Below are 27,412 nucleotides of genomic sequence, written 5' to 3'. Positions count from 1 at the left end.
CACACACAAAAAAATCTAGATTTCCAACTTTTCTTGAAATATCAGAAGATCTGGAAAAAAAAGACTGAAGAAGCTATATCCTTTGAGAAGGCATACATTTTCTAGTTGGCTACAGTTCTCTCCTTTACCTGTGCTTCACTCATTTCATTTGAGTTTATAAACCCTAATTTAGACCTTCACAATTTATTTCCTGAACTGAAGTGATAACTTCTTGATTGGGCTCCCTTCCTCTGGTTTTCAGTCAATTCTTATTAATATTGACAATGTTGATTGACAGACTTCATACATGAAACTTTTTCACTTTACTCAAAGCAATTATCCTCCAATTAAAAATAAATTTTAAAAAGTGCCCCATTATTGAAAAGATAGAGTTCAACTTCCCAGCACAAATGCAAAGCTAACCTTTCTCTTTAATCCCAGTATTCAACTTCAATCCCAATATTCAGTCAGACTGAATTACTTATAAATTGCTTATAAATTTATTGCTTATAAATTCAATCAGACTGAATTGCTTAGAAATGCCAGAATCTCTCCCACTTCTGTACTTTTTAAAATGCACTCTCAACCTAGAATGTTCATCCTTTCTTGCCTGGCTAACTCCTACTCTTTCTTCAAGATCAGCTCAAGTAAGATCTCTTCTGGGACATTTTCCCAGGCTCCTCCTCCCCACTCTCTCTACCTACCATTTCCAGTCAGTCTACCAGGCAGCTCCTCCTGTGTATCAGTAGCATCCTGTGGCCATTACAGCACGTACAATTATTGCTTTTTTTACTGTGTCCAACTAGAATGAACTCCTTGAAGGCAACCACTGTTAAGTTTCATCTTAAAATGTAAATGAGAAGACAGAAGTGCTTCCTCAATTATTTATATAATAGCAGTAAATGAGAAAAGGAAGAAACACTTGCAAAAGACCTTATGTGCCAAATACTACAGCTAGATCCTTTTGTAATATTTCATTTACAATAAATGAGATAGAATTTAATACAAATTACAATAAATGAAAAAGCAGACAGATTTTAGAATTTTAGTTATGACTTGGTTAAATGTTGAAGTACTAGTTGTTTTGTAAGATTCTCATTACATCATTTTGAGGTCACAGCTGTCATTCAAATAATAATTTCCTTAAGATTAAATTTCAGTTCATATTATTTCTGAGTTAAATCTTAGTATGATTTCCTCTGATTAAAAAAAAAAAAAGAGAAGGAAAAAACCCTAATGCTCAAGATCAACAAAGTTTAAGGAAAGGCTTTAAAAAATATCTTTAAGAACATCTATGCAACAAAATACTCATATAAGGGAAAAGCTTCATATAAGATTTTATGCAAAGAGAAATATTATGCATCAATAATATTTACATAGGGAGGATTCACTCAAACATAATTTTCAGTTATTCCTATATTTAGTAAAATAGGTAAAATTATTGGGTGGCGCTAGTGATAAAGAACCCACCTGTCAATGCAAGAGATAGAAACTCAGGTTCGATTCATTGGTCGGGAAGATCCCCTGGAGAAGGAAATGGCAACCCACTCCAATATTCTTGCCTACATCATCCCATGATGTAGACCTGGCAGCCTGCAGTTTATAGCTTCACAAAGAGTCAGACACAACTGACTCTACTTAGCACACACATAAAAGTATTGAAAAATATCTAAAAGGTCAACTTACCCCTTCTATAAGAATTACAATTGGTGAAAATGCAGAATTCAGGAAATCATAAACATCAATTTGAAATAAATATTCCAGAAGCTGACGCCAAGAAGCATCTTCTGTCAATTTATAAATTAAAATGTTAATACATGATAAGATACAAATTTTGAGTTTAATTTCTTCCTTAATTGCTGCATTAGAGAACAAATAACTTGTTTCTTACCTTTTTTAGCAATGTAATTTTGAGAAGATAAAGAGTAATCAGTTGAAAGGATCTGACTGTTTGACAGGGTATTTTCCATAGATGTGTCCATTTCCACCTGAGTAGGCCTTTCAGTGTCTAGTGATATTTTTAATTTTTCATCACTATTTTCAGAAGATAGAGTTTTGAAATGAGCTTCTTCAATAATTCTCATAGGGAACTCTATTTCAGAGTCCATATCTGCAAATAGAGAGAAATGTTTAGGGTTTTTAATAATGTTTACTTTGTTGTAGGCTTCCTATTTTTTTTTCTAGGCAGGTCATCCTTTGAATCTTTGTGGGCATTGTGATTCTTCATTATGGAAAGAATTCATTTGAAACAACTTTATAGTCTGTATTAGTTCCTACTGCAGATACAAATTAACAAACACTTAATGGCTTAAACAACACAAATATGTTTCTGGAAATCAGAAATCCTAAAACCAAGGCTGTGGCAGGGCTGTATTCCTTCTGGAGGTCTAGAGGAGAATTCATTTCCTTGCTTTTTCTACCTTCTGGAGGCCACCTGCATCCTTTCGCTCATGGCCCTGTATATATGAAGATATATATATACATATATATATATATGCACATCTCGAGAAAATTCACTTTAAAGAGGATTGTTGTAATTGTTGTTTAGTCACTAAGTTGTGTCCAACTTTTGTGATCCCATGGAATGTAGCCTGCCAGGCTCCTCTGTCCATGGGATTTTTCAGGCAAGACTATTGGAGCAGATTGCCATTTCCTTCTTCAGGGGCTCTTCCAAACCCAGGGAGTACCTGACGTGCATTGGCAAGCAGATTCTTTACCTCTCATCCACCTGGGAAGCCCTTAAAAAGGACTACCCTTCTCCAAAATTAAGAAAAAAATTTAATTAGAAATATATGTGTTATAATTTTCCACATTTGTAATGTTGCACCATATATTTATGTGCATGCCATGTCACACGGCCATCAATTTAATTTTCAAATATAGTTTAAACTGATTACTTGATTCAATGAACTAATCAAACAGGATATTTTTTTTTTTTTTTAGGATTTTTTTTTTAAAAAAGGTTCTAACTAGTCCCAGCCTAAGGTATAGTAGTCAAGTAAATTGTAGGATTTATTTCTCAGTTACTTTTCAAGACAAGGATAGAAAAGTATCACTGCAGTCCTGAAAAACAATATTAAAGAATAGTCCTAACTTAATTATTCATTATCTAACTTCGCTCTTTGAGTTATGAATGTAACATATCATTTTCATGCTGTCACTTAGTCAGCATTGTTTAAAAGATGAAAGTCCCAAGTGAGCAAACAGATACCTGTAATTTAATAATGCCACATGTGGACATTAAAATTTAAAATGACCAATCATTTCAGGAGTTTGAATATAATTGGACCATTGTAAATACAGGACTCAAATAGTGATCTACAATGATGTTTGATGGCATCAAACATCAACTTATTCAACAATTAATTTCACAAAATTTTTGTGTGCCTAGATTGATTCTTTTTAAAATATTATCTTATACTGCACTTGAAATAAATATATGTAAAAAAAATGAAAACTTGCTATATTATTTTCATATTTAATTATATTTCTGAGGTATTATTTTTACATTACTTAAATGTAAGCCTTAGGATTTACATTAGAAGCCAAAGCAATCTTGAAATTGAAGAATATTGAATCTTGAAAAAGAAGAATAGAGCTGGAGTAATCATACTCCCTGACTTCAGCCTATACCACAAAGCTACAATCATGAAAATAGTATGATACTGGAACAAAAATAGATACATGGATCAATGGAATACTCTAGAGAGCCCAGAAATAGGCCCACACACTTATGATCAATTAATCTACAACAAAAGAGATAAGGATATACAATGTAGAAAAGATAGTTTCTTCAAAAAGTTGTACAGGGAAAACTAGAGAGCAACATGTAAAAGAATGAAATTAGAACATTCTCTAATACCATACACAAAAAATTTAAAGACCTAACTATAAGACTGGATACTATAAAATTCCTAGAGGAAAACAATGGTAGAAAACTTTTTGATATAAATCACAGCAATATATTGGGGAATCTGTCTCCTAGAGTAAAGAAAACAAAACCAAAAATAAATGGGACCTAGTTAAACTAAAAATCTTTGCACAACAAAAGAAACCATAAACAAAACAAAAAGACAACCTAGGAAGTGGGAGAAAATATTTGCAAAGGTTGCGAAGGACAAGGGATTGATTTCCAAAATATACAAACAGCTCATACAGGTCAATATCAAAAAAGCAAACAACTCAATCAAAAATGAGTGGAAGACCTAAATAGATATTTCTTCAAAGAAGACATCCAGATGGCTAAGAAGAAGCACATCTCTAATTATTAGAGAAATGTAAATCAAACCTACAGTGAAGTATCACACCAGCCAGAATCAGATCAGATCAGTCGCTCAGTCGTGTCCAACACTTTGCGATCCCATGAATCGCAGCACGCCAGGCCTCCCTGTCCATCACCAACTCCCAGAGTTCACTCAGACTCACGTCCATTGAGTCAGTGATGCCATCCAGCCATCTCATCTTCTGTTGTCTCCTTCTCCTCCTGCCCTCAATCGCTCCAAGCATCAGAGTCTTTTCCAATGAGTCAACTCTTCACATGAAGTGGCCAAACTACTGGAGTTTCAGTTTCAGCATCATTCCTTCCAAAGAAATCCCAGGGCTGATCTCCTTCAGAATGGACTGGTTGGATCTCCTTGCAGTCCAAGGGACTCTCAAGAGTCTTCTCCAACACCACAGTTCAAAAGCATCAATTCTTCGGCACTCAGCCTTCTTCACAGTCCAACGCTCACATCCATACATGACCACAGGAAAAACCATAGCCTTTACTAGACGAACCTTTGTTGGCAAAGTAATGTCTCTGCTTTTGAACATGCTATCTAGGTTGGTCATCACTTTCCTTCCAAGGAGTAAGCGTCTTTTAATTTCATGGCTGCAGTCACCATCTGTAGTGATTTTGGAGCCCAGAAAAATAAACTCTGACACTGTTTCCACTGTTTCCCCATCTATTTCCCATGAAGTGGTGGGACCAGATGCCATGATCTTAATTTTCTGAATGTTGAGCTTTAAGCCAACTTTTCCACTCTCCACTTTCACTTTCATCAAGAGGCTTTTTAGTTCCTCTTCGCTTTCTGCCATAAGGGTGGTGTCATCTGCATATCTGAGGTTATTGATATTTCTCCCAGCAATCTTGATTCCAGTTTGTGTTTCTTCCAGTCCAGCGTTTCTCATGATGTACTCTGCATATAAGTTAAATAAACAGAGTGACAATATACAGCCTTGACGAACTCCTTTTCCTATTTGGAACCAGTCTGTTGTTCCACGTCCAGTTCTAACTGTTGCTTCCTGACCTGCATACAAATTTCTCAAGAGGCAGTCAGGTGGTCTGGTATTCCCATGTCTTTCAGAATTTTCCACAGTTTATTGTGATCCACACAGTCAAAGGCTTTGGCATAGTCAATAAAGCAGAAATAGATGATTTTCTGGAACTCTCTTGCTTTTTCCATGATCCAGTGGATGTTGGCAATTTGATCTTTGGTTCCTCTGCCTTTTCTAAAACCAGCTTGAACATCAGGAAGTTCACGGTTCACATATTGCTGAAGCCTGGCTTGGAGAATTTTGAGCATTACTTTACTAGTGTGTGAGATGAGTGCAATTGTGCAGTAGTTTGAGCATTCTTTGGCATTGCCTTTCTTTGGGATTGGAATGAAAACTGACCTTTTCCAGTCCTGTGGCCACTGCTGAGTTTTCCAAACCTGCTGGCATACTGAGTGCAGCACTTTCACAGCATCATCTTTCAGGATTTGGAATACCTCAATTGGAATTCCATCACCTCCACTAGCTTTGTTCATAGTGATGCTTTCTAAGGCCCACTTGACTTCACATTCCAGGATGTCTGGCTCTAGGTCAGTGATCACACCACCGTGATTATCTGGGTCGTGAAGATCTTTTTTGTACAGTTCTTCTGTGTATTCTTGCCACCTCTTCTTAATATCTTCTGTTTCTATTAGGTCCATACCATTTCTGTCCTTTATTGAGCGCATCTTTGCATGAAATGTTCCTTTGATATCTTTAATTTTCTTGTAGAGATCTCTAGTCTTTCCCATTCTGTTGTTTTCCTCTATTTCTTTGCACTGATCACTGAGGAAGGCTTTCTTATCTCTCCTTGGTATTCTTTGGAACTCTGCACTCAGATGTTTATATCTTTCCTTTTCTCCTTTGCTTTTCACTTCTCTTCTTTTCACAGCTATTTGTAAGGCCTCCCCAGACAGCCATTATGCTTTTTTGCATTTTTTTTCTATGGGAATGGTCTTGATCCCTGTCTCCTGTACAATGTCACGAACCTCATTCCATAGTTCATCAGGCACTCTATCTATCAGATCTAGGCCCTTAAATCTATTTCTCACTTCCACTGTATAATCATAAGGGATTTGATTTAGGTCATACCTGAATGGTCTAGTGGTTTTCCCCACTTTCTTCAATTTAAGTCTGAATTTGGCAATAAGGAGTTCATGGTCTGAGCCACAGTCAGCTCCTGGTCTTGTTTTTGCTGACTGTATAGAGTTTCTCCATCTTTGGCTGCAAAGAATATAATCAATCTGATTTCGGTGTTGACCATCTGGTGATGTCCATCTATAGAGTCTTCTCTTGTGTTGTTGGAAGAGGGTGTTTGTTATGATCAGTGCATTTTATTGGCAAAACTCTATTAGTCTTTGCCCTGCTTCATTCCGTATTCCAAGGCCAAATTTGCCTGTTACTCCAGGTGTTTCTTGACTTCCTACTTTTGCATTCCAGTCCCCTATAATGAAAAGGACATCTTTTTTGGGTGTTAGTTCTAAAAGGTCTTGTAGGCCTTCAAACAACCGTTCAACTTCAGCTTCTTCAGCATTACTGGTTGGGGCATAGACTTGGATTACTGTGATACTGAATGGTTTGCCTTGGAAACGAACAGAGATCATTCTGTCGTTTTTGAGATTGCATCCAAGTACTGCATTTTGGACTCTTTTGTTGACCATGATGGCCACTCCATTTCTTCTGAGGGATTCCTGCCCGCAGTAGTAGATACAATGGTCATCTGAGTTAAATTCACCCATTCCAGTCCGTTTCAGTTCGCTGATTCCTAGAATGTCGACATTCACTCTTGCCATCTCTTGTTTGACCACTTCCAATTTGCCTTGATTCATGGACCTGACATTCCAGGTTCCTATGCAATATTGCTCTTTACAGCATTGGACCTGGCTTCTATCACCAGTCACATCCACGGCTAGGTACTCTTTTTGCTTTGGCTCCATCCCTTCATTCTTTCTGGAGTTATTTCTCCAATGATCTCCAGTAGCATACTGGGCACCTACTGACCTGGGGAGTTTTGGCCATCATCAAAAAGTCAACAATGAATACTGAAAAGGGTGTGGATAAAAGGAAAGCCTTCTGTACTTTGGTGGGAACATAAACTGGTGCAGCCACTAGGGAGAACAGCATGGAGGTCCCTTAAAAAATTAAAAATAGAACTTCCATAGGATCCAACAACCCCACACCTGGCCATATACTGGGAAAAAACTATAATTTGAAAATATACATGCATTATTTACAATAGCCAAGACATGGAAGCAATTTAAATGTCTATCAACAGATGAACAGAAAAAGAAAATTGTATGTATTCACATACAATGGACTATAGGCCATAAAAAAGAATGAAATAATGCTATTTGCAGCATTGGATAGACCTAGAGATTATCATACTAGATGAAGTCAGATAGTGAATGACAAATATCATATGATATCACTTACATGTGGAAGTGATACAAATGAACTTATTTACAAAACAGAAATAGACTCAGACAGAAAACAAACTTACAGTTACCGAAAGGAAAGAAAGGGAGGGATAAATTAAGAATTTGGGATTAACATTTATATACTACTGTATATAAAATAAACAACAAGGTCCTAATAATAGCACAGGAAACTATATTCAATATCTTATAATAACCTATAATTGAAAACAATCTGAAAAGTAATATATATTCTTATCTGTATATTCATATATGTTCTTATATGTATATATATTATATATATATATATACAACTGAATCACTTTGCTGTATACCTAAAATATTGTAAGTACTTCAATTTTTAAAAAAGATTTACATTAGATAGTTATGCCTTTCTTATAATTTTTAATAAATTAATAAAGTTTTAATTCAAATAAAATAATATTCTTTCATATTTAACTGTACTTGGAAAATTCATTATTTAAATAAGCTCAGTTGGAATCCTTTTGTAAAATAGCTATTAATATTGTAATATAAATAACTTATCTAATTAATTTATTTTGTAAATTCTTAGATCAGCAATATTGGCTTTTTGTAAATGTGTTATCTCAAGCCTCAACTTTTCACAAATACTTATTCAAGATCAGCGATTCATTTTTCTTATGCATTCTTTACAAATAAGTCCAGTTTTCACTTGTTATTCCCTAAAAGGGGTAGTGAAATTATCTGAAAATATTGGCTATTTTAGCTATTTCTCCAATATCCAGAAAATAGACTCTGTGGCATTAACTGAATCCTTTCTTTAGTATTCTCTTTTTTAATAGCAAACTTTGCATGACCTTAGTTTGTTTTCATTTAGTTAATAGTGAAATGTTTTGAAATATTTGTAGAGTAAGGCATCTTTTTTCTGAACCTTAAAAGAATTTCTTAGCACTTTTATAAAAATCCTTCAAAACTAGTTATAATTGCATATTTTCCCAGCATCACTACATGAAATAAATTCTACTAAAATGATATTCAGAATGCCCTGAAGTTTCTATATATAAGCTCTAAAATATTTTTATATATCTATATTTTGAAACGTCTATATTTCTGGGTTGATATTACTTTGTTTTAGTCTCTTCTTTCCAGTTACTCTTATCTGCTTTTTCACAAATATCTCTTTAGGATCTAACAAGCTTAGAATAAAATAATTTCCTCCAGCCTTTGAAAATCTAGGTCTCTAATGTTTTCAGTCATGAAAATCATCATATCTACACCTTTCTTATTTAGAAAAGTGTTAGAGGTGGCCCAGATGGTAAAGAATCTGCCTGCGATGCAGGAGACCCAAGTTCAATCCGTGGGTCAGGAAGATCCCCTAGAGAAGGGAATGGCTACCCACTCTAGTATTCTTGCCTGGAGAATTCCATGAACAGAAGAGCCTAGCCGGCTACAGGCCATGGGGTCTCAAAGAGTCTGACATGACTGAGCGAATAATACTTTCACTTCACTTAGAATCTAAAGTCTATATTCTGGTTAGAGGATGTTGATCAAATAAAGAACTCACATTTTATAGAATATTAAGAAATAACATATAGTTCTTCTGGAAATTCAAGAAAATCAACCAGCTCCAGTGAAATGTGTTTCTTTCTGAGTTTGCAACATTATTGATCTCTTCTTGTGAAAGTTTTTATGTCATTCTAAAGTTCAATCATTTCTGTATTATTGGCCAATATTTGTTGAGTTTCTAATCTGTCCATCATAAAGACAGAATGGAGATATGCGAAAGTCATGTTATATAACTCTACTTAAAATATAATCCACGTGTTTTTAATCATAGGTGTCACTGATGCCTGGACACCTAGAAGTCTCCTCTGCTACTCTGCTCTCTTCTGTTGCCTTCTGTTGAGCTCCCAGAATTGAGAGACTTGATGGACAATGTGGAAAACGTTTTACATTGTTTTTGCTTGAGTTTCCATATTACCTTGTACACTTAAAGAAAACCCTTGTTATCACAGATCTTCTTAATGGGGAGGTGAGGAACTATAGATCTAGAATAAAATATAATTTAGAAACCAAGGCTATTTTAAAGTAATGAAAGTTGTTTTTAAAATAACCTAATAAGCAAAAATTATCACCTAACAGAACAGAAAGTCAATGGACATTATCTAAAATAGGTTAATCAAAGGAGAACAATATAAATATTTTATTTAGAAAATAGATAAATACTAAAAGAAATATTCTCTAAAAAATAAAAGAAATTATTATCCTTGGGAGAGAGGTGGAAGTAGAGATGGACAAAGGGAACAGAAATTGCTTTTGTTTAGGGAAAAAAAAAGCCTTAGCACTACATATATTTTTAAACCTGTCTACATATAGAAGTTTGATTAAAACTTATTGTAAAATACCTAGAGATCTCCTTGAAATATCCATATACATCCAATCATTCCTTTTCCCTTGAGATTTTATGATATTAAGATCTACTAAGCACTTCCCTGGTGGCTCAGACAGTAAAGAACCCACCTGCAATGTGGGAGACCTGTGTTTGAACCCTGAGTTGGGAAGAGCCCCTGGAGCATGGAATGGCAACCGACTCCAGTATTCTTGCCTGGAGAGCTCCATGAACAGAGGAGCCTGGCAGGCCCCAGTCCATGGGGTCACAAAGAGCTGGACATGACTGACTGACTTTCACTTTACTTTAAGATCTACTAAGTCCCAGAGCAAACCAGATATATTGATAAAAGGGTGATTGACAAGGTTGTTGCTGATTATTGTTTATTTAGAAAAACAAGGATTCCTGGATTTTTCATGTGATTTGTACTTTTAAAAATAGGCTCAGACTGTAAAGAATCTGCCTATAATGTGGGAGACCCAGGTTTGACCCCTGGGTTGGGCAGATAACCTGAAGAAGAGAATGGCTACCCACTCCAATATTCTGGCCTGGAGAATTCATGGACAGAGGAGCCTGGCGGGCTACAGTCCATGGCACCTCAAAAAGCAGACACGACTGAGCAACTAGCAATTTCACTTTTTCCTATGTTTAAAAAAGAAATCACATTATAGATATTTTTATACTAACCTGGCTGACTGTAACCACTTTTCAACATATCTTCTATATTATCTGTGGGGTACTTTTCAGCTGAAAATTCTTCTGTTTTATCATTTTCACCTACATTACTTTCATCCAGAGTCTGTTTGGGAAATGTCAATTCCATTTCCTTTGGAGTGTTCTGGAACCTCCAGCGGTTGTCAAAATTATACAATAACTTTTTAAAATATGGTACAGTATCAGAATCCTCTGTTTTCTCTAAGACCCTTTCCTTGCCTACTTGATTTTCAGTTTCTGTAACTTTTATTAGTTTTATTTCTTGTTCCTTATCAGGGTCAAATTCACTTGTTGAAGGATGTCTATGTTTATCTTCCTCACCTCCTTCTTCATTTTTTCCATCATCTGATATCATTTTATCTTCATTAGCATATGTGAAGCCTAGCATAGCAAAACCAAAATCAAACCAACTTGGCCTGAGAATTGAGCTCTCATTAGTGATTACGTCTTCCTTTTCTGTTAATATTTCTGTACACGGAACAGTGGGTTCTTCCTCAGAGGATATGGAACTAGGAACATCTTCTAACAGTGGGTTGCTTTCTTTGGATGATAACTCAAGCTCTGTATCCTCACCTCCAAAACCCAAATAACTTGTAAATCCACCACCAAACCAACCAGTGTCTTGAGGATTGAGAATGTGCTCTAACTCAGATACTAACAGTTCAGACTGTTCCTTTGGCACTGAATCAAACTCTAATTCAAGTTCTTGCTTATGTTCTGTTTGGGGCTCACCACTGTTTAATTCCTCTTGGTCATTCCCATCTTCCACTGCTATTTGTCTACTTAGAAATGAGCTTTCTTCTTGAGGTTCAGTAACTGATTCAAAAGGCTTTTCTTCAGCTTGGTCCTCTCCAAATCCAAACCATCCTTTCACTTCAGGGACAGCTGAAGATGGTGGGACATGATCCTCTTCTGGAATAAGATACTGTTCCATACTTTCAGTTTCTGCTTCCCAATCTTCTAATTCACTAGTACTTCTGATATCTTCAGGAGCCTCTGAAGCTGGAAATCGGTCTTCAAACAAACTACTTTCAGAAGTTGAATAAAAGCCAGGTTCTATCTGAAAATCACTTTCATATACACTAGATTTGAGGTCATTATCTTCTTCATATGGATACATATTTTCACTATTATCACTGTTTAACTCACTAGCTTGATTTTCAAATATGTAGCTTATTCCAAGAAGACAGAAAAAGTCAGATTCCTAAAAGGAAAAATAAATATATGATTAACATTAATATACTGAAACTCCTTGTTTGTCCAAAATCATTCCAAATGAGTGTCATTTTCCCAAGGCCACACAACTAGCTCAATAGCTGAGCAAAAACTCCTAATTGCAAACACTTGTATCATAACTGACTTTTCAGGGTTAGTGATATAAACCTCAGTTAGGTTTATATCATTTGCATTAGGATTTGTTATCAAATAGTTGAAGAACTTTAGAAGAAAAGGCAATCTAGTACTGAGTATATTCTGCAAAGTAACTCTAATGAAAAGGCGTACATGGCCACAAAACCTTGCTCCTTGTAAGGGTACACTGAATGGACACATGGAGCTGTGCCGTGGTTTCAGAGTGGAACTTACAGAACATGATCACAGCTCAGAAAAACCAGACTCTAAAGCATGATGGCCTGGTTAGAAGCTACACTAAAACACTTAGGCTTCTTTCATTGAGTTATTGCAAACAGCCAATGGAGGCAGGGATCCCCTTGCTCATCTCACAGAACAACCAAATTTTCAAGAATAAAATGGTAAAAGCTATTTTTTTTATCTGAAGGTATGAGACACTGATATGCACTACTCTTTGGTTATCACCATTATAAAATGAGAATAAAACTCAGAATTTTACAAAAAATAAACTTCAGAATTACAATTTTTTACAGTATAATTTTGGCACTGCAACACTGTAGGTGATTAATAGACACTGGAGCCAAACACTATGGATTGAAATCTTAATCCTGCTGTTTACTAGCTTTGTGACCTTGGGTGAATTAGATGATCTTTCTATGCCTCAGTCTCTTCATTTGTAAAATAAGAAAAATAATACCTTATAGGGCTGTTGTGAAAGATTAAATGAATCAAATACTTGAAATAGCAACTGTCTCTAGTAAATACTAGCCTAATGTAGCCCAAGGTTATACTACCCTAGATGAGCCAGCTGTGCAAGGATAAAAAGGCCCAACCCCTTGCCTCTATTCAGAACAAATCTGAAAGGCCATCCCAGTGTCTAAGTTCCTTATAGAATCACCTGAAATCATTGCTGCAACTGCATCATAGTTCAACTTCTCTGTCTGTCCAATCCTGCTTTTTCTGGTGTTTCCTTATAAGTGCTATTCTTAAGAGTACCCACCCCCAGTGCACTTCTTGGATGCAAAAGTCCATCTATTTCCCAGGGGACTTGACCTAAGAATTTGGGCCTCCTATATGCCTACTATGTGCTCTGCTCTGTGCCAAGTACTGAAATTCTATAGTAAATGATAGAAACAATAAATAATAGACTGTGATAAGTGCTATGCAGGAAATAAACAGGAAGCTGTGGTTGAGAAGAAATAATTCCTTTAGAACCATCATGAAAGAGCTCTCTGAGGCACTGATGTTTAAGCTGCGACCTACAGCTTAACGACTAAACAACAACAAAAGGATAAGGAGGAACTAACCAGATGAAGAACTTAGGGAAAGCACTCCAAACAAAGAGAATGACCTATTTGGGTTTTTAGGCACGGAAAGCGCTTGGCATGGTCTAAGAACAGTCAATAGGCCAGCATGGCTAGGAGCATAGTGGGGGCCAGAAGAAGGGCATAAGACAGGGTCAGCAGAGGGCAGGAACAGATCATGCAGAGCCAGGTAAGGAGTCAGATGCAACGCAAAGCTGTTGAAAGGCTTTAAACCAAGTGAATGACAAGATCTAATTTTTTGAATTCTGATTCATGACTAAGGTTCATGGCTGTTTAGAGAATGAATTGGAAGAGGGCAAAAGTAAAGGTAGAAAGACCAGTTAGAAATCTACTGCAGGTTCTACTCAGGAGGTAATTATGCCTTGAGTCAGAGCTATAGGGAGAGTAAAAAGGAAGAGAAGACAGATAGATATATTTTGGAGACAGAACTGGCAGGACCAATAGTTACAGAGTGAATAGACAGTTAATCCCAGAATTTGTGCTGGGAAAGAGCCAAATAATAGACAGTTTACTTAACCAGGCAGAACTGACTTCACACTGACCTCATTTAAGGTAAACTGGCTTAACCTGCGTGTGTGTGTGTGCTAAGTTGCTTCAGTTGTGTCCGACTCTTTGTGATCCTATGGACCATAGCCTGCCAGGTTTCTCTGTCCACGGGATTTTCCAGGCAAGAATTGTGGAGTGGGTGCCCATATTCTCCTCCAGAGGATCTTGCTGATCCAGAGATCGACACAGAATCTGAGTTAAATGTGCTAGTCAAATTCACGTATTGAAAAGTCACCTTCTGATTCCCTTTCTCATTATCAAGCCCAGCATTATCAAACTCAGTTAAAAATCCAACAGCAAAAGAGGTTTACAGATTGGAGACCTAGAGAGTATGATGGGAAATAGACTCTGTCTCAGGAGGACAATAACATTAGTAATAATATCTAAGATTTACATAGCACTTAGTAAATGCTGTTTTATGTGCTTTCATATGCTCTTTTTTCCTCAATACATTCATGAGGTAAGTTTATAATCATCACCCTCATTTTACAAATGAGAAAAAAGGCACAAAGATCACATGACAACTGTCTAAGTCAGGCTTTGAACCCAGCCCATCTCTAGAATTGATGCTCTAAACCACTGTATTCTACTGCCTGCTAATTTTTCAGTAAGCAAAATCTTTGTCATTAACCCTGTTTTACCTGATATTATTCACATACTCAAACTATTCCTAGTGTTAGTTCTTAAGACTATTTTTTTTTATATAATACCCCTCATAGAAAAACTTTATTGGAAAGCAGGGAAAACTACCAAGATATGAATGAAGACAAAAAATAAAAAAAGTTCAGACATAAAGTGTGTGACCTTGGTTTAAGTGGAAATGGAACTCTTTGGTGGTTTGTAGTTAGTGATCTATATTTCACTTTGTGGCACTGATGCTGCTACAGCTAAGTCGCTTCAGTCGTGTCTGACTCTGTGCACCCCCATAGACAGCAGCCCACCAGGCTCCTCCATCCCTGGGATTCTCCACGCAAGAATACTGGAATGGGTTGCCATTTCCTTCTCCAAGGCATGCATGCTAAGTTGCTTCCGTTGTGTCTGACTCTATGCGACCCCATGGACAGCAGCCCACCAGGCTCCTCTGTCCACAGGATTCTCTAGGCAAGAATACTGGAGTGGGTTGCCATTTCCTTCTCCACTTAAGACTATTTTATGTATCCACTATATAAGATGTATAACTAATGAGCACTTACACCACAGAAAACTGTGTTAATCAAGAAATTTTAAATTCAACTAATAACCGTTAAGGGAATGGCAACCCCATCCAATATTCTTGCCTTGAGAATATCATGGACAGAGGATCCTGGTGGGCTACTGTCCAAAGGGGTCACAAAGAGTCAGACATGAATGAATGACTAACACACACACACACACACACACACACACAGAATAACTATACTCCAATATCAATTAATTTAAAAATAAATTAAATAAAGAATACATTCATTAAAAGGAGGAAGAAGAAAAGGAAAACTGGTAATTGGAAAAGAGAATTCTTGGGTGTTTACAATTATTTCTTTTGTTAGAGAAAAAATATATAAATTTACTTTAAAAAATAAATCAGTTCAATTAACAACCAAAATCTGTTTACTCACTTTTGTTGGTATTTGAACTTCCTCAGATATGAATACTTCTTCGATCTGGACTGCATCTCTGGGAAAATATCCAAAGTCCTTTCCTTTCTATCAAAATGAAGAATAAATATTAGCAAGTAAGAGTGATCAAAGCAATAGCTATTGAGCCTAATTTTGTTCCATGTCCTTGACTTTCATGTATTTCAAATCACAAATATTAATTGGTTTTCATTTACCATCTAAAAGAAAGTCCAATGAAATCATATTCCATTTGCTACTCAACAGAACAGGGTTAATTTGAGGGAACAAAGGGACAAGCTATAAAATGGCACTTTTTCAGATTTCAGAGGGAAAACCACTCATTTTCTTCCTCTTTCTGTTCTTAATGACCTTTCTTGCCTAGTGGACCACAGATTTATACTAATAAACCTGGAATATCAAAAAACAAGGGAATGGTGACAGTAGCCAAGCTAGATGGAGCTGTGACATATTCAACATTTTCAGGATGTCAAAATAAGATGTTTAAACTCTGAAGAGCCAAGATGGATTCATCAAGATAGTAAACATCTACAAGTCCTCTAGAGGGAATTGGGTTCCATTTAACTTCTGTACCTTGGTGACAGAGATCCTCTCAATCTTGTTTAAGTGCCTTCAAGATGTCCCCCAAGAGTGAAGGCTTCACACGGCCACTCTCAGCCCATTTCCTACCCCTGTCCAAGTTTAAAGAGTGTATTTCTTTTGGCCCTTTGATTTAGCACCATTATACCTCAATTCTGATTTTTTCAGCTCTTCAGTTGCTGCAACTATTTGAAAACTGACAAAGCGAACTCCACAATGTGGCTTCTTTTCTATGGTCGCAAAACCTGGTTTGCAGGATCTTAGTTCTTTGACCAGGGATTGAACCCAGGCCCTCAGCAACGAAAGCCCAGAGTCTTAATCACACAGTGTAGATTCTTTTAATTTTATTTATTTACTTATTTTTGGCTGTGCTATGTCTTTGTTGCTATGCAGGCTTTTCTCTAGTTGCAGAAAGCAGGGTCTGTTCTCTAGTTGTGGTGTGCAGGCTTCTCATCGCAGTGGCTTCTCTCGTTGCAGAGCATGGGCTCTAGAGCACATGGGCTTCAGTAGTTGTGACTCCTAGGCTCTAGAGTGTGGGTTCAATAACTGTGGTCCACGGTCTCAGTTGCTTGGCAGCATGTGGGGTCTTCCCAGATCAGAGATCAAACCCATGTCTCCTGCACTGGCAGGTGGATTCTTTACCACTGAGACACCAGGGAAGCCCACAGTGTGGCTTCTTAAATGGCTATCTGCCTGGACTGGACACCTAAAGCACAAAACTAAGTGTGCTTGAAACTTCACCCTGGCTCCACACATTACATGTTGCTTTGTGCGGAACTATCATTTTCACACATAGTAGGCAAGAAAGAATGCTTTCTTCTTATGATACCTACTGTTTCATTTTTCTTATTGTTGCATTAGATACCTCCAGTGCATTCAAGGCAGAGAAATAATGTGTTTAAAGAACCATAAGCAGTAAGCAGTCTTGGGAGCTGCAAAGTCCAGGTAAACAATTCTGGTCGACAATGTCTGAGGTTCAGTCATATAGCCTCTAATGCTAAGAAGCAGGATTGACCCATGTAGAATCTGCTCCTTCAAATAAAGATCAGAGGCTTCCCGTGTAGATGCTATACAAGGAAGAGCTCTTATGCATATGCTATATGGAAATGATGTAGGTATCAGGTTGGTCATGCTTGCTCAGCTTGGGAATAAAATCATGTGTCATGGTATGTTTTCATTCTAAAACATAATGATATAATCTAAGATACCAATCTATTTTCAACTGAAAATATTAATCATTAATTTGTCTATGTTATATATTCAGAAAGATGATTCAGGCATCTAGGAATTTCAGTGTAATAGGACTTTGGGCCAAATAAAAGTGTCTCAGTTATTCTTTTTTTCCATGAAAAATTCATATACCTCATTTCCTTAGGCTACTAATCTTTCAGAGGACCTCTTCAATAGCAACTAAGTCCTTTATTTGCTCAGAAAAACATGTCTTTTTTATTTTTTTGGCCAACTGATATCTCAGTTTTCCCAGTTAGGAAATGGAACTGCACCCTTGGCAGTGAAAGGTGATAGCATGCAGCTGTAACCACTGGACTGCCAGGGAAGTCCCAAGACACGTCTTTTAATCTGATTAACTAAAACTTCCCAGTCTCTCTTAAACTTGGCCGTTGGTAGCAACAAAGGATGGCTGGGCTTACCTAGTCACCCAGTACCTCCATCAGTACCTCTAAGGTCTCTCCAAACAAATATAAAAGTTAAGTTCAAAAACTATGCATGCTATGTAAAATAACTTCAAGGCACTCTTAAGCCTTCAGCCCAATCAGACTGGCTTCCTCAAAGCTATTTTTATAGAAATTCTGGAACCAGGAGTGAACATGTCCATTTGTTTAAATACGTCAAAGGTATATATAAATATATATAAAGGTTTTACATATATATATAAAGGTTTTACATATATATGTGTGTGTATATATATATATATATATTGGAGAAGGCAATGGCACCCCACTCCAGTACTCTTGCCTGGAAAATCCCATGGATGGAGGAGCCTGGAGGGCTGCAGTCCATGGGGTCTCTGAGGGTCGGACACGACTGAGCGACTTCACTTTCACTTTTCACTTTCATGCATTGGAGAAGGAAATGGCAACCCACTCCAGTGTTCTTGCCTGGAGAATCCCAGGGACGGGGGAGCCTGGTGGGCTGCCGTCTATGGGGTCGCACAGAGTCGGACACGACTGAAGCGACTTAGCATAGCATAGCATAGCATAGCATAGCATATATATATATAGTACTTTGAAATGTTAAAGTTCTTTTAGAGATGAAAAGCAGGCTTCTTCGTGCAATCTGGTCATTTATTCTGTATTCAATTTATAAAATTAGATACTTACACTTCCTGCCCACAAGTCTTCCCTTTTTCCTGAGAGTTTAACATAAACCGATATCTCTTCTCCCTTAGTGAAGTTCAGGTATCGACAGTCAGGTCCTCTGTAATCTCTTATGGCGAAGACTCTGCTTATTAAAGCTATGTAACACACAAAGTAGAGAAGGGAAGGAAAAGATAATTAGTTTTCTTCCTGGCACCTACTATATTCCAGGCATCATGATAAGCTCTTTCATACCTTTTATCATTGTTATTATGAAATTCTCAAAACAGCCTATGAGGGAAATAATCTCATCTTAGACTAACAAATGAGCCTTTAATTAAGTCTCAAAGAGATGGTCACACACCTGATAAATAGTGGAGCCAGATCTGAACTGACTTTCTTTTCACTGCAACATCCGCCTTCTATATTCTAAGCTCTTCTTTCTGTTTTTCCCTAAACCTTTCTAGAAATCCATCAGTCTCTCTTAATGGACAACTCATATCTTACTTCTTATATGAGATATCCCTAATTTGTCCAGCCTACTCTGCCCCTTCTCTGAATTTCAAAATTACCTATTATTCTTATGTTGTATCCCTATTTACTATTTCATATTGACTTGTCTTATCATCATTTACTAGAATGAAAATTGCTGGAGGAATAGAAACTTATCTTACATTTTATTTTATTCCGCTTAGATACACACCCCTGATCTTCCAGACCCAGCACATAACAGACCCTTAGTAACTATGAACGATTATATCTACATATGCTAGATTTAGCCCTTCAACATGTAAAGTAATATACATACCATATTAACTATTATAATTATACTGACATATGTAAAACATTTTGATTAAGTTGTGCAATTAAAATTAAAATAACTTTTATCGATTACTATAAATGTGAATGTTCTGTTTACATGATATGTGCCTAACTCTAAGGCAACTAAAATGAAGTCGTAAAAAAGGAAATAAAAATTGTTTTATTATTACATAATTAGATAATATAATTATATAATTCTTATATAATAATATTATCATCTAGTAAACATTCTCTCTATACTAAATTACATATCCAAATTACTAAAGAAAATGTTTACACATAAAAATTTACTTTTAAATTATTTATGTTAATACTAATAATATTTTGCATTTTTAATTTCCATGTTGCAAATTAATAATTCTCACATACTGGAGGGATAGAAGGTTTAAAGCAATTATAATATATTGGGATGAAAGACGCTATTCATTTTGTACCAAATGCCAATTTCAGAAAATAAGTTCTTAAAGAACAAAATGAAAATTAATTTATCATTGTAGAAGAAAGCTTAATATTCAAAGACATAAATAAAATTTTCAACTCCTAAAACTCATTTCAGTATTTTTACATAATAAATTATGCAAAAATGATTAATGTTTGTTAAAGTTTTGGACAATAAATCATGATAGTATGAAATAAAAAGTCTTAGAAAACTCATGAGAGTCAGAAACTCCTGACTGTGAAACAGAAACTAAAAAATGTAAGAGCTTCATAAAAATAGCTATCAAATGGCCTGATTTTTTTAATATAAATCATTTACATTTATCTTAAAAAGTAGTAAAAGTGCTAATTTGTTTTTGAAAGCTGGATTAATATCCTTATAATTTCTGATATATTTATATATAAGGTTATCCTTACTCCTTTATATTTACATTAAAAACTATCACAAAATGTTTTGCTTCTAGCATGTCCTTTTTATAATGGACTATACCGTATAACTACAAATATTTCCCAATGATATTGATGTTCATTTTTTTATCATACATGCCCAAAATAACATTTTATATCATTTCAGAGCCTTAGTTTAAGAGGAAAAAAAGAAAAGCAACTTACCTTCACATTCCAAGTCACCACATTTTTTAAAGTCTGCCAGCAGTTTTGTGCTCTCCAAACACTTTGTCAGAGAAATAACCAAAAGGAAGATTCTGTGAATTTTAAGATCCGCCATGCTAAAATAAGCAGGAATCCCAAACAAGGTTTAAACTGATTGTTTAGACAGTAGTTATGCCAGCCAAAACAGGAGATAACCCAGCCTATTTTCTAAATGTAAGAGGGAAAGGTTTGAGGTTTTTCAACCCCTTCTACCCCATAACTACTTTTTTCTATCCGTGTTTAGGCTTGAGAGACAAACACTCTCTGTTCTCAATCTTCAGTATCTGCAGTGTCAGGTATCCAGATTATACATAAAGGTTTAATAATTAACAGGGATTTTTCGCTGGAGTCATGTCTTACAAAGCCGGCCCATGGAAAACTCTCCTGCTTAAAGGCACCTTGTGTTCCACAGAACAATTTTTAAATGGCCTCCACAAAAGGTAGTTCATCTCTTTCTGTTAAAGTCTTCGAGTAGATCGGTCAATAAGTATATAGTATTTGCTGCATGTAAATACCAGCATCAAGAAAGATATAGTTAAATGTAGAAGCAACAATAATTTATATTAAAAGCATGGTTCAAGATTATCATGATGAAAGTTATTTGAAAAAATATCCCACTTTCATATTGTAACAACCTTCTATGTTACTCTGAAGTTGAAACTTGTATTAAGATAGTTAAAATGTGTTCAGTACTTATTATGATCCAGGTACTATCTTAAACAATTACATGATCTGATTTTACTTTCACATCAACTGTCTAAGTCGGTAATATTATCATCCCTATTTTTGCATTATGAGGAAATTGAGGTACGTGGAGATGGGTTAACTCGCTTGCCCAACGTCACATAGTGGAGAAGAAATTTAAACCTAGGTCCCGTGACTCGTCCTTCTCACACCCACAGAAAGGTGTCTACTCCATCTGCGACAATACCATTCCAGAAACAGAAGGCACAGTTTCATACAATACATACATACAGTGTCATTTCATGTATTTCAAATCATATGCATATTTCTGTATGTAGAGGGTGAATGAGAGAGGCATCTGAAAGACTCCTCTCCCACATGGTGGGAATATATCGTTTGAGTTCCAGTTGTTTTCACTTCCTCTTTGTACTTTTCTATATTGTTTGACTTTCTTCTTAAAAATAAGCAAGCATATGTCATTTTTAAATAACAGTAAGGTTTTGTAAATTAAATTATTTGAATGACTTGTTTAGTCGCTAAGTCACATCTGACTCTTTTTGCAACCCCATGGAGTGTAGCCTTCCACGCTCCTCTGTCCATGGCATTTCCCAGGTACAAATACTGGAGTAGGTGGCCACTTCTTTCTCCAAATTGAATGATATTGTCCCTTAAAGGAGATCAAATCCCTATATTGGGAATTTTTGTGTTAAACACCAGGTCAAAGTAGACTTTTGCAAACTAAGTTTGTCCTATTTCAATCTTAGGGAAGTATTTTTCTTAGTCCTTCTTTGCTGTACCTTTTCCCAGTGTCTGGGCATGCCAGCATACACGCACTTTGCAGAATGCAGCACTTGCTGCACTTGTATGACGCCACACTCCCCTCTAGTGCCTAAGCAAGCTAAAGTGAAAGTCTGTTACATTCAAAGTCCTAAAAAAAAAGATGTGTGTTCTCTATTTGTTTTCCAGAACCAATAATTGGTAGGAACCCTGTTCTCTGAGATCAAAGATTTTTGCCTGTTTAGAAAGAATCTGACAGAACATGAGTTTAAGGATCCTTTGGTTTACAATTAGAACTATGCAGTACAGAACTGCATAGCTGTACATGTGCACACTCAAAAAGGTGTAGGTTTGTTTCTTGAATACTTTTGCAAATCTGTAAACTATGTCAAAGATATTAAAGAAGATCTTCAGCTTCAAATTTTAGCACTGAATTACTTACATAGTCTATAGTATCAAATCAAGAATGTTCAATAATTAATGTACTTCATCCTTTTCTGTATTCAGTATTAAAAATGTTAAAGCTAAATTCTTAACTAGCTAATTTAATTGTGCTCTGCATTATGAGACAGATGAACCCAGAGAAATTTGTCTATTCATTTGAGTCCAGAAAAACAAGAGAAAAATCCTTGCCTAAGATACCACCTTGCAGAGATTTGCTCTTGCTAGAAATGCTCCCACTTTCTTACTACTTAATGCACTCAAATGATCTCATTGTATGTTCAAACCATTATTCAAATATATTTTAACAAGAAATCTGAAAATGTGGTAGCATAATGTCACTAACAGATCCAGATGAAGAGGTGGTATATGAAAAGGATGAGAACATTTAAAGAAACTGAAGTATCAATTTTCACTGCAAAAATAGTCTATTAACTTAGCCAGACATTATATAATGGCTGATGCATTTTGCAGCTCAAGTGTTTTGTCAATATTAAAATATAATACTGCTTCTGAGGAGGATTTCATAGTACAAGTCAGGAAAACTGATTTGGAAAGCCTATCTTCCAAAAGATAGGCCTTTGGAAGGCTTTCTTTCAAATCAGTATTGGAATCAGTTTGCCAACAAAGGTCTGTAGAGTCAAAGCTATGGTTTTTCCAGTAATCATGCACAGATATAAGAATTGGATCATTAAAAATTGCTGAACACTGAAGAATTGATTCTTTTGAATTGTGGTGTTGGAGAAGACACTTGAGAGTCCCTTGGACTGCAAGGAAGTCAAACCAGTCAATCCTAAAGGAAATCAACCCTGAATATTCATTGGAAGGACTGATTCTGAAGCTCCAATACTTTGGCCACCTGGTGCAAAGAGCTGACTCATGGAAGAGACCCTGATGCTAGAAAAGATTGAGGGCAGGAGAAGGGGGCCGCAGAGGATGAGATGGTTAGATAGTATCACTCAGTCAAATGGACATGAATTTGAATAACTTCTGGGAGATGTGGAAGACAGGGGAGCCTGGTGTGCTGTAGTCCATAGGGTTTACATTCAAGTGATCAGACACAACTTAGTGACTGAACAACAATAGCTTTCTTCAGAAACCACACAGGATGAAAGAGTAACTACTGCACTGAGCTAAAGAATCAATCCTCAAAGCCACGAATGTTCAGTATCTTAGAGGTAATATGGCAAAGCAGACCTTCCCATGAGAATATACAGACATAATCATGAATGCCGCACTTCTACTGCTTGGTGAAGTTATTTCTGATACTATGTGGTACTACTTTTTCTCTTAGTACCTCAGATTTCCTAAAGTGGGAACATACTTCTTCAATCAGCTGCCTGTTACCCTGGCAGTTTATAAAATAGAGAAACTTAATTACAGTGGTCCCATCTTATCCACATTTTCACTTTCCATGGATTCTGCTGCCTGAGATCTGAGAACATTATATTGAAAATTCCGGAAACAAACAAGTCACGTTTTAAATTGTGCGCTGTTCTAAGTGCTGTGACGAAATCTCCTGCTGTCCTTCTCCCTCCTGCTCAGAATCATCCCTTTGTCCAGTATATCCTGCCCATCAGTCACTTAGTAGCCACCTTGGTTATCAGATGGGCTGTCAAGGTATCACAGTGCTTGTGTTCAAGGAGCCTTTGGTTTACTTAAAAATGGCCCCAAACACAGCAGTAACAGTGCTGGCAATTCAGATACACCAAAGAGAAGCCATAAAGCACTTCCTTTAGGTGAAAATGGGAAAGTACTTGACTTAATAAGCGGAAAAAAATCATATGCTGAGATTGCTGAGATCTAAGGTAGAAACAAATCTATCTGTGAAATTGTGAAGAAGGAAAAAGAAATTTGTGCTTGTTTTGCTATCACACTTCAAAATGCAAAAGTTACATCCATAATGTCTGATAAATGCTTAGTTAAGATGGAAAGGGCATTAAATTTGTACAATAAGAAATGCTTGAAGAGAGAAGACATATAGATGGCAAAAAAAAAAAAAAAAGAAAGATACTCAATAGAACTAATTTTTAGAGAAATGCAAAACAAAACTACTAATACAATGAGGTATCACCTCACATCAGTCAGAATAGATTTCATCAAAAAGTCTACAAATAAATGCTGGAAAGGGTATAGAGAAAAGGGAACCCTCCTACCTTGTTGGTGGATATGTGAATTGATACTGCTACTATGGAGAACAGTATGGAGATTCTTTAAAAAAATAAAGCTACCATATGATCCAACAATCCCACTCCTGGGCATATATACAGAAAAAAAAAATTCAAAAGGATGCTGCACCCCAATATTCACTGAAGCACTGTTTTACAATAGCCAGGACATGCAAGCAACCTAAATGTCCATTAAATGAGGAATGGATAAAGATGTGGTACATACATACAATGGAGTATTACTCAGTCACAGAAAGGAATGAAATAATGCCATCCGCAGTGACACAGGTGGACCTAGAGACCGTCATACAGACAGACATACAGACTGTCATACAGACAGACAAAGACAGATATGTGAACTCGGTCATCCCCATCTGTTTGCAACCCCATGAATTGCCTGCCAGGTTCCTCTGTCCCTGGAATTTTCCAGGCAAGAATACTGGAGTGGGTTGCCATTTCCTACGCCAGGGGATCTTCCTAAACTAGGGATCAAATCTGCCTCTCCCACGTCTCCTGCATTAACAGGCAGATTCTTTACCACTGAGCCACCTGAGAAACCTCAAATACTGTATAATATCACTTATAGTGGACTTTAGAAAAATGGTACAGATTTACAGATGAACTTACTTGCAAGGCAGAAATAGTGTCACAGATGTAGAAAACAATCTTGTGGTTACCAGTGGAGGAAGTGGGGGTGGGATGAATTGGGAGACTGGGATGGATATAGCCACACTATTATATATAAATGTATAACTAATGAGAACCTACTGTATAGCACAGGAATCTCTACTGAATGCTGTGTGATGATCTAAATGGGAAGGGAATCTAAAGAAGAGTGTATATATTTAACTGATTCACTTTGTACAGCAGAAACTAACACAGTATTGTAAAGCAACTATGCTCCAATAAAAATTAATTAAAAAAAAATGTTGACAGAGAGACCACATTCATATGGCTTCTGTTCTAACAATGCACCTATTCCCAGGTCTGCTTCAACTGCAGAGAGCCACCTTACCCAAGATCACCCCTTCCTGGGTGATCTGATGAATCTCGTTAATAAATGACAAGTGAATACAAAAGCAAGGTCATCTCAGCCTAAGGCAGGACACTCTGACAGGCATTCCTCACTACAGAGCTCCTTGTTGGATTGACTGAAGTTTGCAGAGCCTGCATTGGAGTTTGACTTCCCTTTCTACCCAATCCCTCCTCTCTCCTCTCCTTTAGTAGGTGTTAATCTCTTGAACGCATAACTCCGTCTCGGTATTTATTACCTAGAGGACCCAATCTCAGATGCTAGTGATCCACAGATGCAAAAAGAGATGGCAGAATGTGCACACTTTGACTTGTCATTGGTGCTAGTCACTCCATGGTTCTTCTTACTTTTGTTGCTTTTGTGTTGCTGAATGCTGTTTTAATCCTGACCACTTCCTCTTATTCTATCAAGAGTTCTACCAGGAGACAGATGGGTATTCCATTTTGAGGGAGGCACTCTTGAGTGATTGAGGAGTTTCTAATAACGAAGGTGGGGGCAGGGTTCAGACAGACCAGCAGGGGATGTAACATCCCCAGGCATGAAGGAACAGTAACCACAGCCTGGAGAGAACTCCAGGAAAGGACTGCCCAACACAAACTTGAAATCTTCAGTAAAGGAACTCAGTCAAGAGAATCTCTTTTTTTCTGATCTGATTTTATCTCCAATCCATCAAACCCAGTCAGAAGCTAGCAAATAGGGAACTCTTTGAAGCCATTCTAAAGTTCTGTGTTCTAGAGATGCAGAGCAGAGTGGCAAAGGGTGGACTGGGAGGAAAAGAAGATAATACCCTCCATGTTGTCATTATTCCTTTACTGTGTGTTTTTGAATGATAGTATGCAGTATCCTCTATAGTCAAGATGGTAAACGTGTGATATTTGCTGATCAGCGGACTGAATTGGTAAGTCTCATCACTGGATAGGAAAGGAATTTAAAGTTTGTTGAACACCAGCTTTGTATCAATAAGCTTAATATTTCACATGAAAATCTCACCTTCCAGGCTAGGTATTATTTATTGAGTGCCTGTGATGTGCCAGCCACTCTTCTAGGGACTGGAGGTACAGGAATGAACAGAGCAAAGTCCTTGCTCTCAAGGACTTTGTATGCTAGTGAAGAGAGACAAGAACAAACAAGCAAATAAATGAACAGGATAACTGCAAGTAGTGATAACTTGTTACGTAAGCCTGCTTAAGATAAAATTGTAAGGAAAGGCATTTCTGGACAGTGACATTTGATTTAAGATGGGGGAGTAGAAGGCAGAACATTGTGTGCAGAGGGGAGAATGAATGAGAAAGTCGTACTTCATGGTCTGAAGTTTGTGTGTGTGTGTTAGTCTCTCAGTCGTGTCCGACTCTTTGCAACCCCATGGACTGTAGCCCACCAGGCTTCTCTGTCCATGGAATTTTCCAGGCAAGAACAGTGGAGTGGATTGCTTTTCCCTTCTCCAGTAGTTTGATTACAAAAGATGTACAGAAAAAAAAAAAAATGAAAAAGGCACATTGAATGCATTCTAGTATGTCAGAAACAAGGCTCAAAAGTGAAAACTAACTTGGCATATATAATCAAGAAGCATAAAGGCAGGTGGAGACTGGTCAGAGGTGAAGTAGGAGACACAGGTCCCATTGTGTAGGGACTTTTGACTTTGGAAATGAATGAGCTTTGTTTTAAGTGCAGTGGGATGCCATAGGAAGCTTTAAGGAAGAGACTGACAATATTTGTGTTTATATAGAACCTCACTTTTTTGCTTTACTAACTCCTACTTATTGTTCAAGTATCTTAAATCACTTAATGAATATATCACTCAACTTTTTATTGAGTAAATAAACGAATACATTCCTGAATGAATAAACTGATTTCAAGGGCAAGATTCGTCAGGCCCCATTACTAAATGAAACTGTATCTT

The 27,412-nt window shown here is 36.7% G+C and overlaps 1 protein-coding gene across 5 annotated transcripts in view; it reads right to left on the bottom strand.

Annotated features, from left to right (window-relative positions):
- The window catches only part of MIA2 (MIA SH3 domain ER export factor 2), a 97,176-nt gene extending 76,480 nt beyond the window's left edge, over positions 1–20,696 (bottom strand). For 3 of the 5 annotated variants that reach the window (XM_027521217.1, XM_027521216.1, XM_027521218.1), the window contains exons 1-6: positions 20,371–20,690; positions 18,523–18,656; positions 15,587–15,673; positions 10,744–11,974; positions 1,871–2,089; positions 1,666–1,766 (exon numbers count right to left, since the gene is read on the bottom strand). In XM_027521217.1, coding sequence (XP_027377018.1) covers positions 1,666–1,766; positions 1,871–2,089; positions 10,744–11,974; positions 15,587–15,673; positions 18,523–18,656; positions 20,371–20,485 — 1,887 coding nt within the window. In that variant the 5' untranslated portion in view covers positions 20,486–20,690. Of the gene's footprint in view, positions 1–1,665; positions 1,767–1,870; positions 2,090–10,743; positions 11,975–15,586; positions 15,674–18,522; positions 18,657–20,370 lie in introns of all 5 variants that reach the window. The other 2 variants (XR_003507395.1, XM_027521215.1) reach the window with 2 other exon arrangements.
- Between the last annotated feature and the right edge of the window lie 6,716 nt (positions 20,697–27,412).

This window comes from Bos indicus x Bos taurus, chromosome 21 (genome assembly GCF_003369695.1).
Source record: "Bos indicus x Bos taurus breed Angus x Brahman F1 hybrid chromosome 21, Bos_hybrid_MaternalHap_v2.0, whole genome shotgun sequence".
In the NCBI taxonomy this organism is placed as follows: domain Eukaryota; kingdom Metazoa; phylum Chordata; class Mammalia; order Artiodactyla; family Bovidae; genus Bos; species Bos indicus x Bos taurus.
Note: the sequence above shows the minus strand (reverse complement) of the source record. Positions and strands in the feature narration are given on the sequence as shown.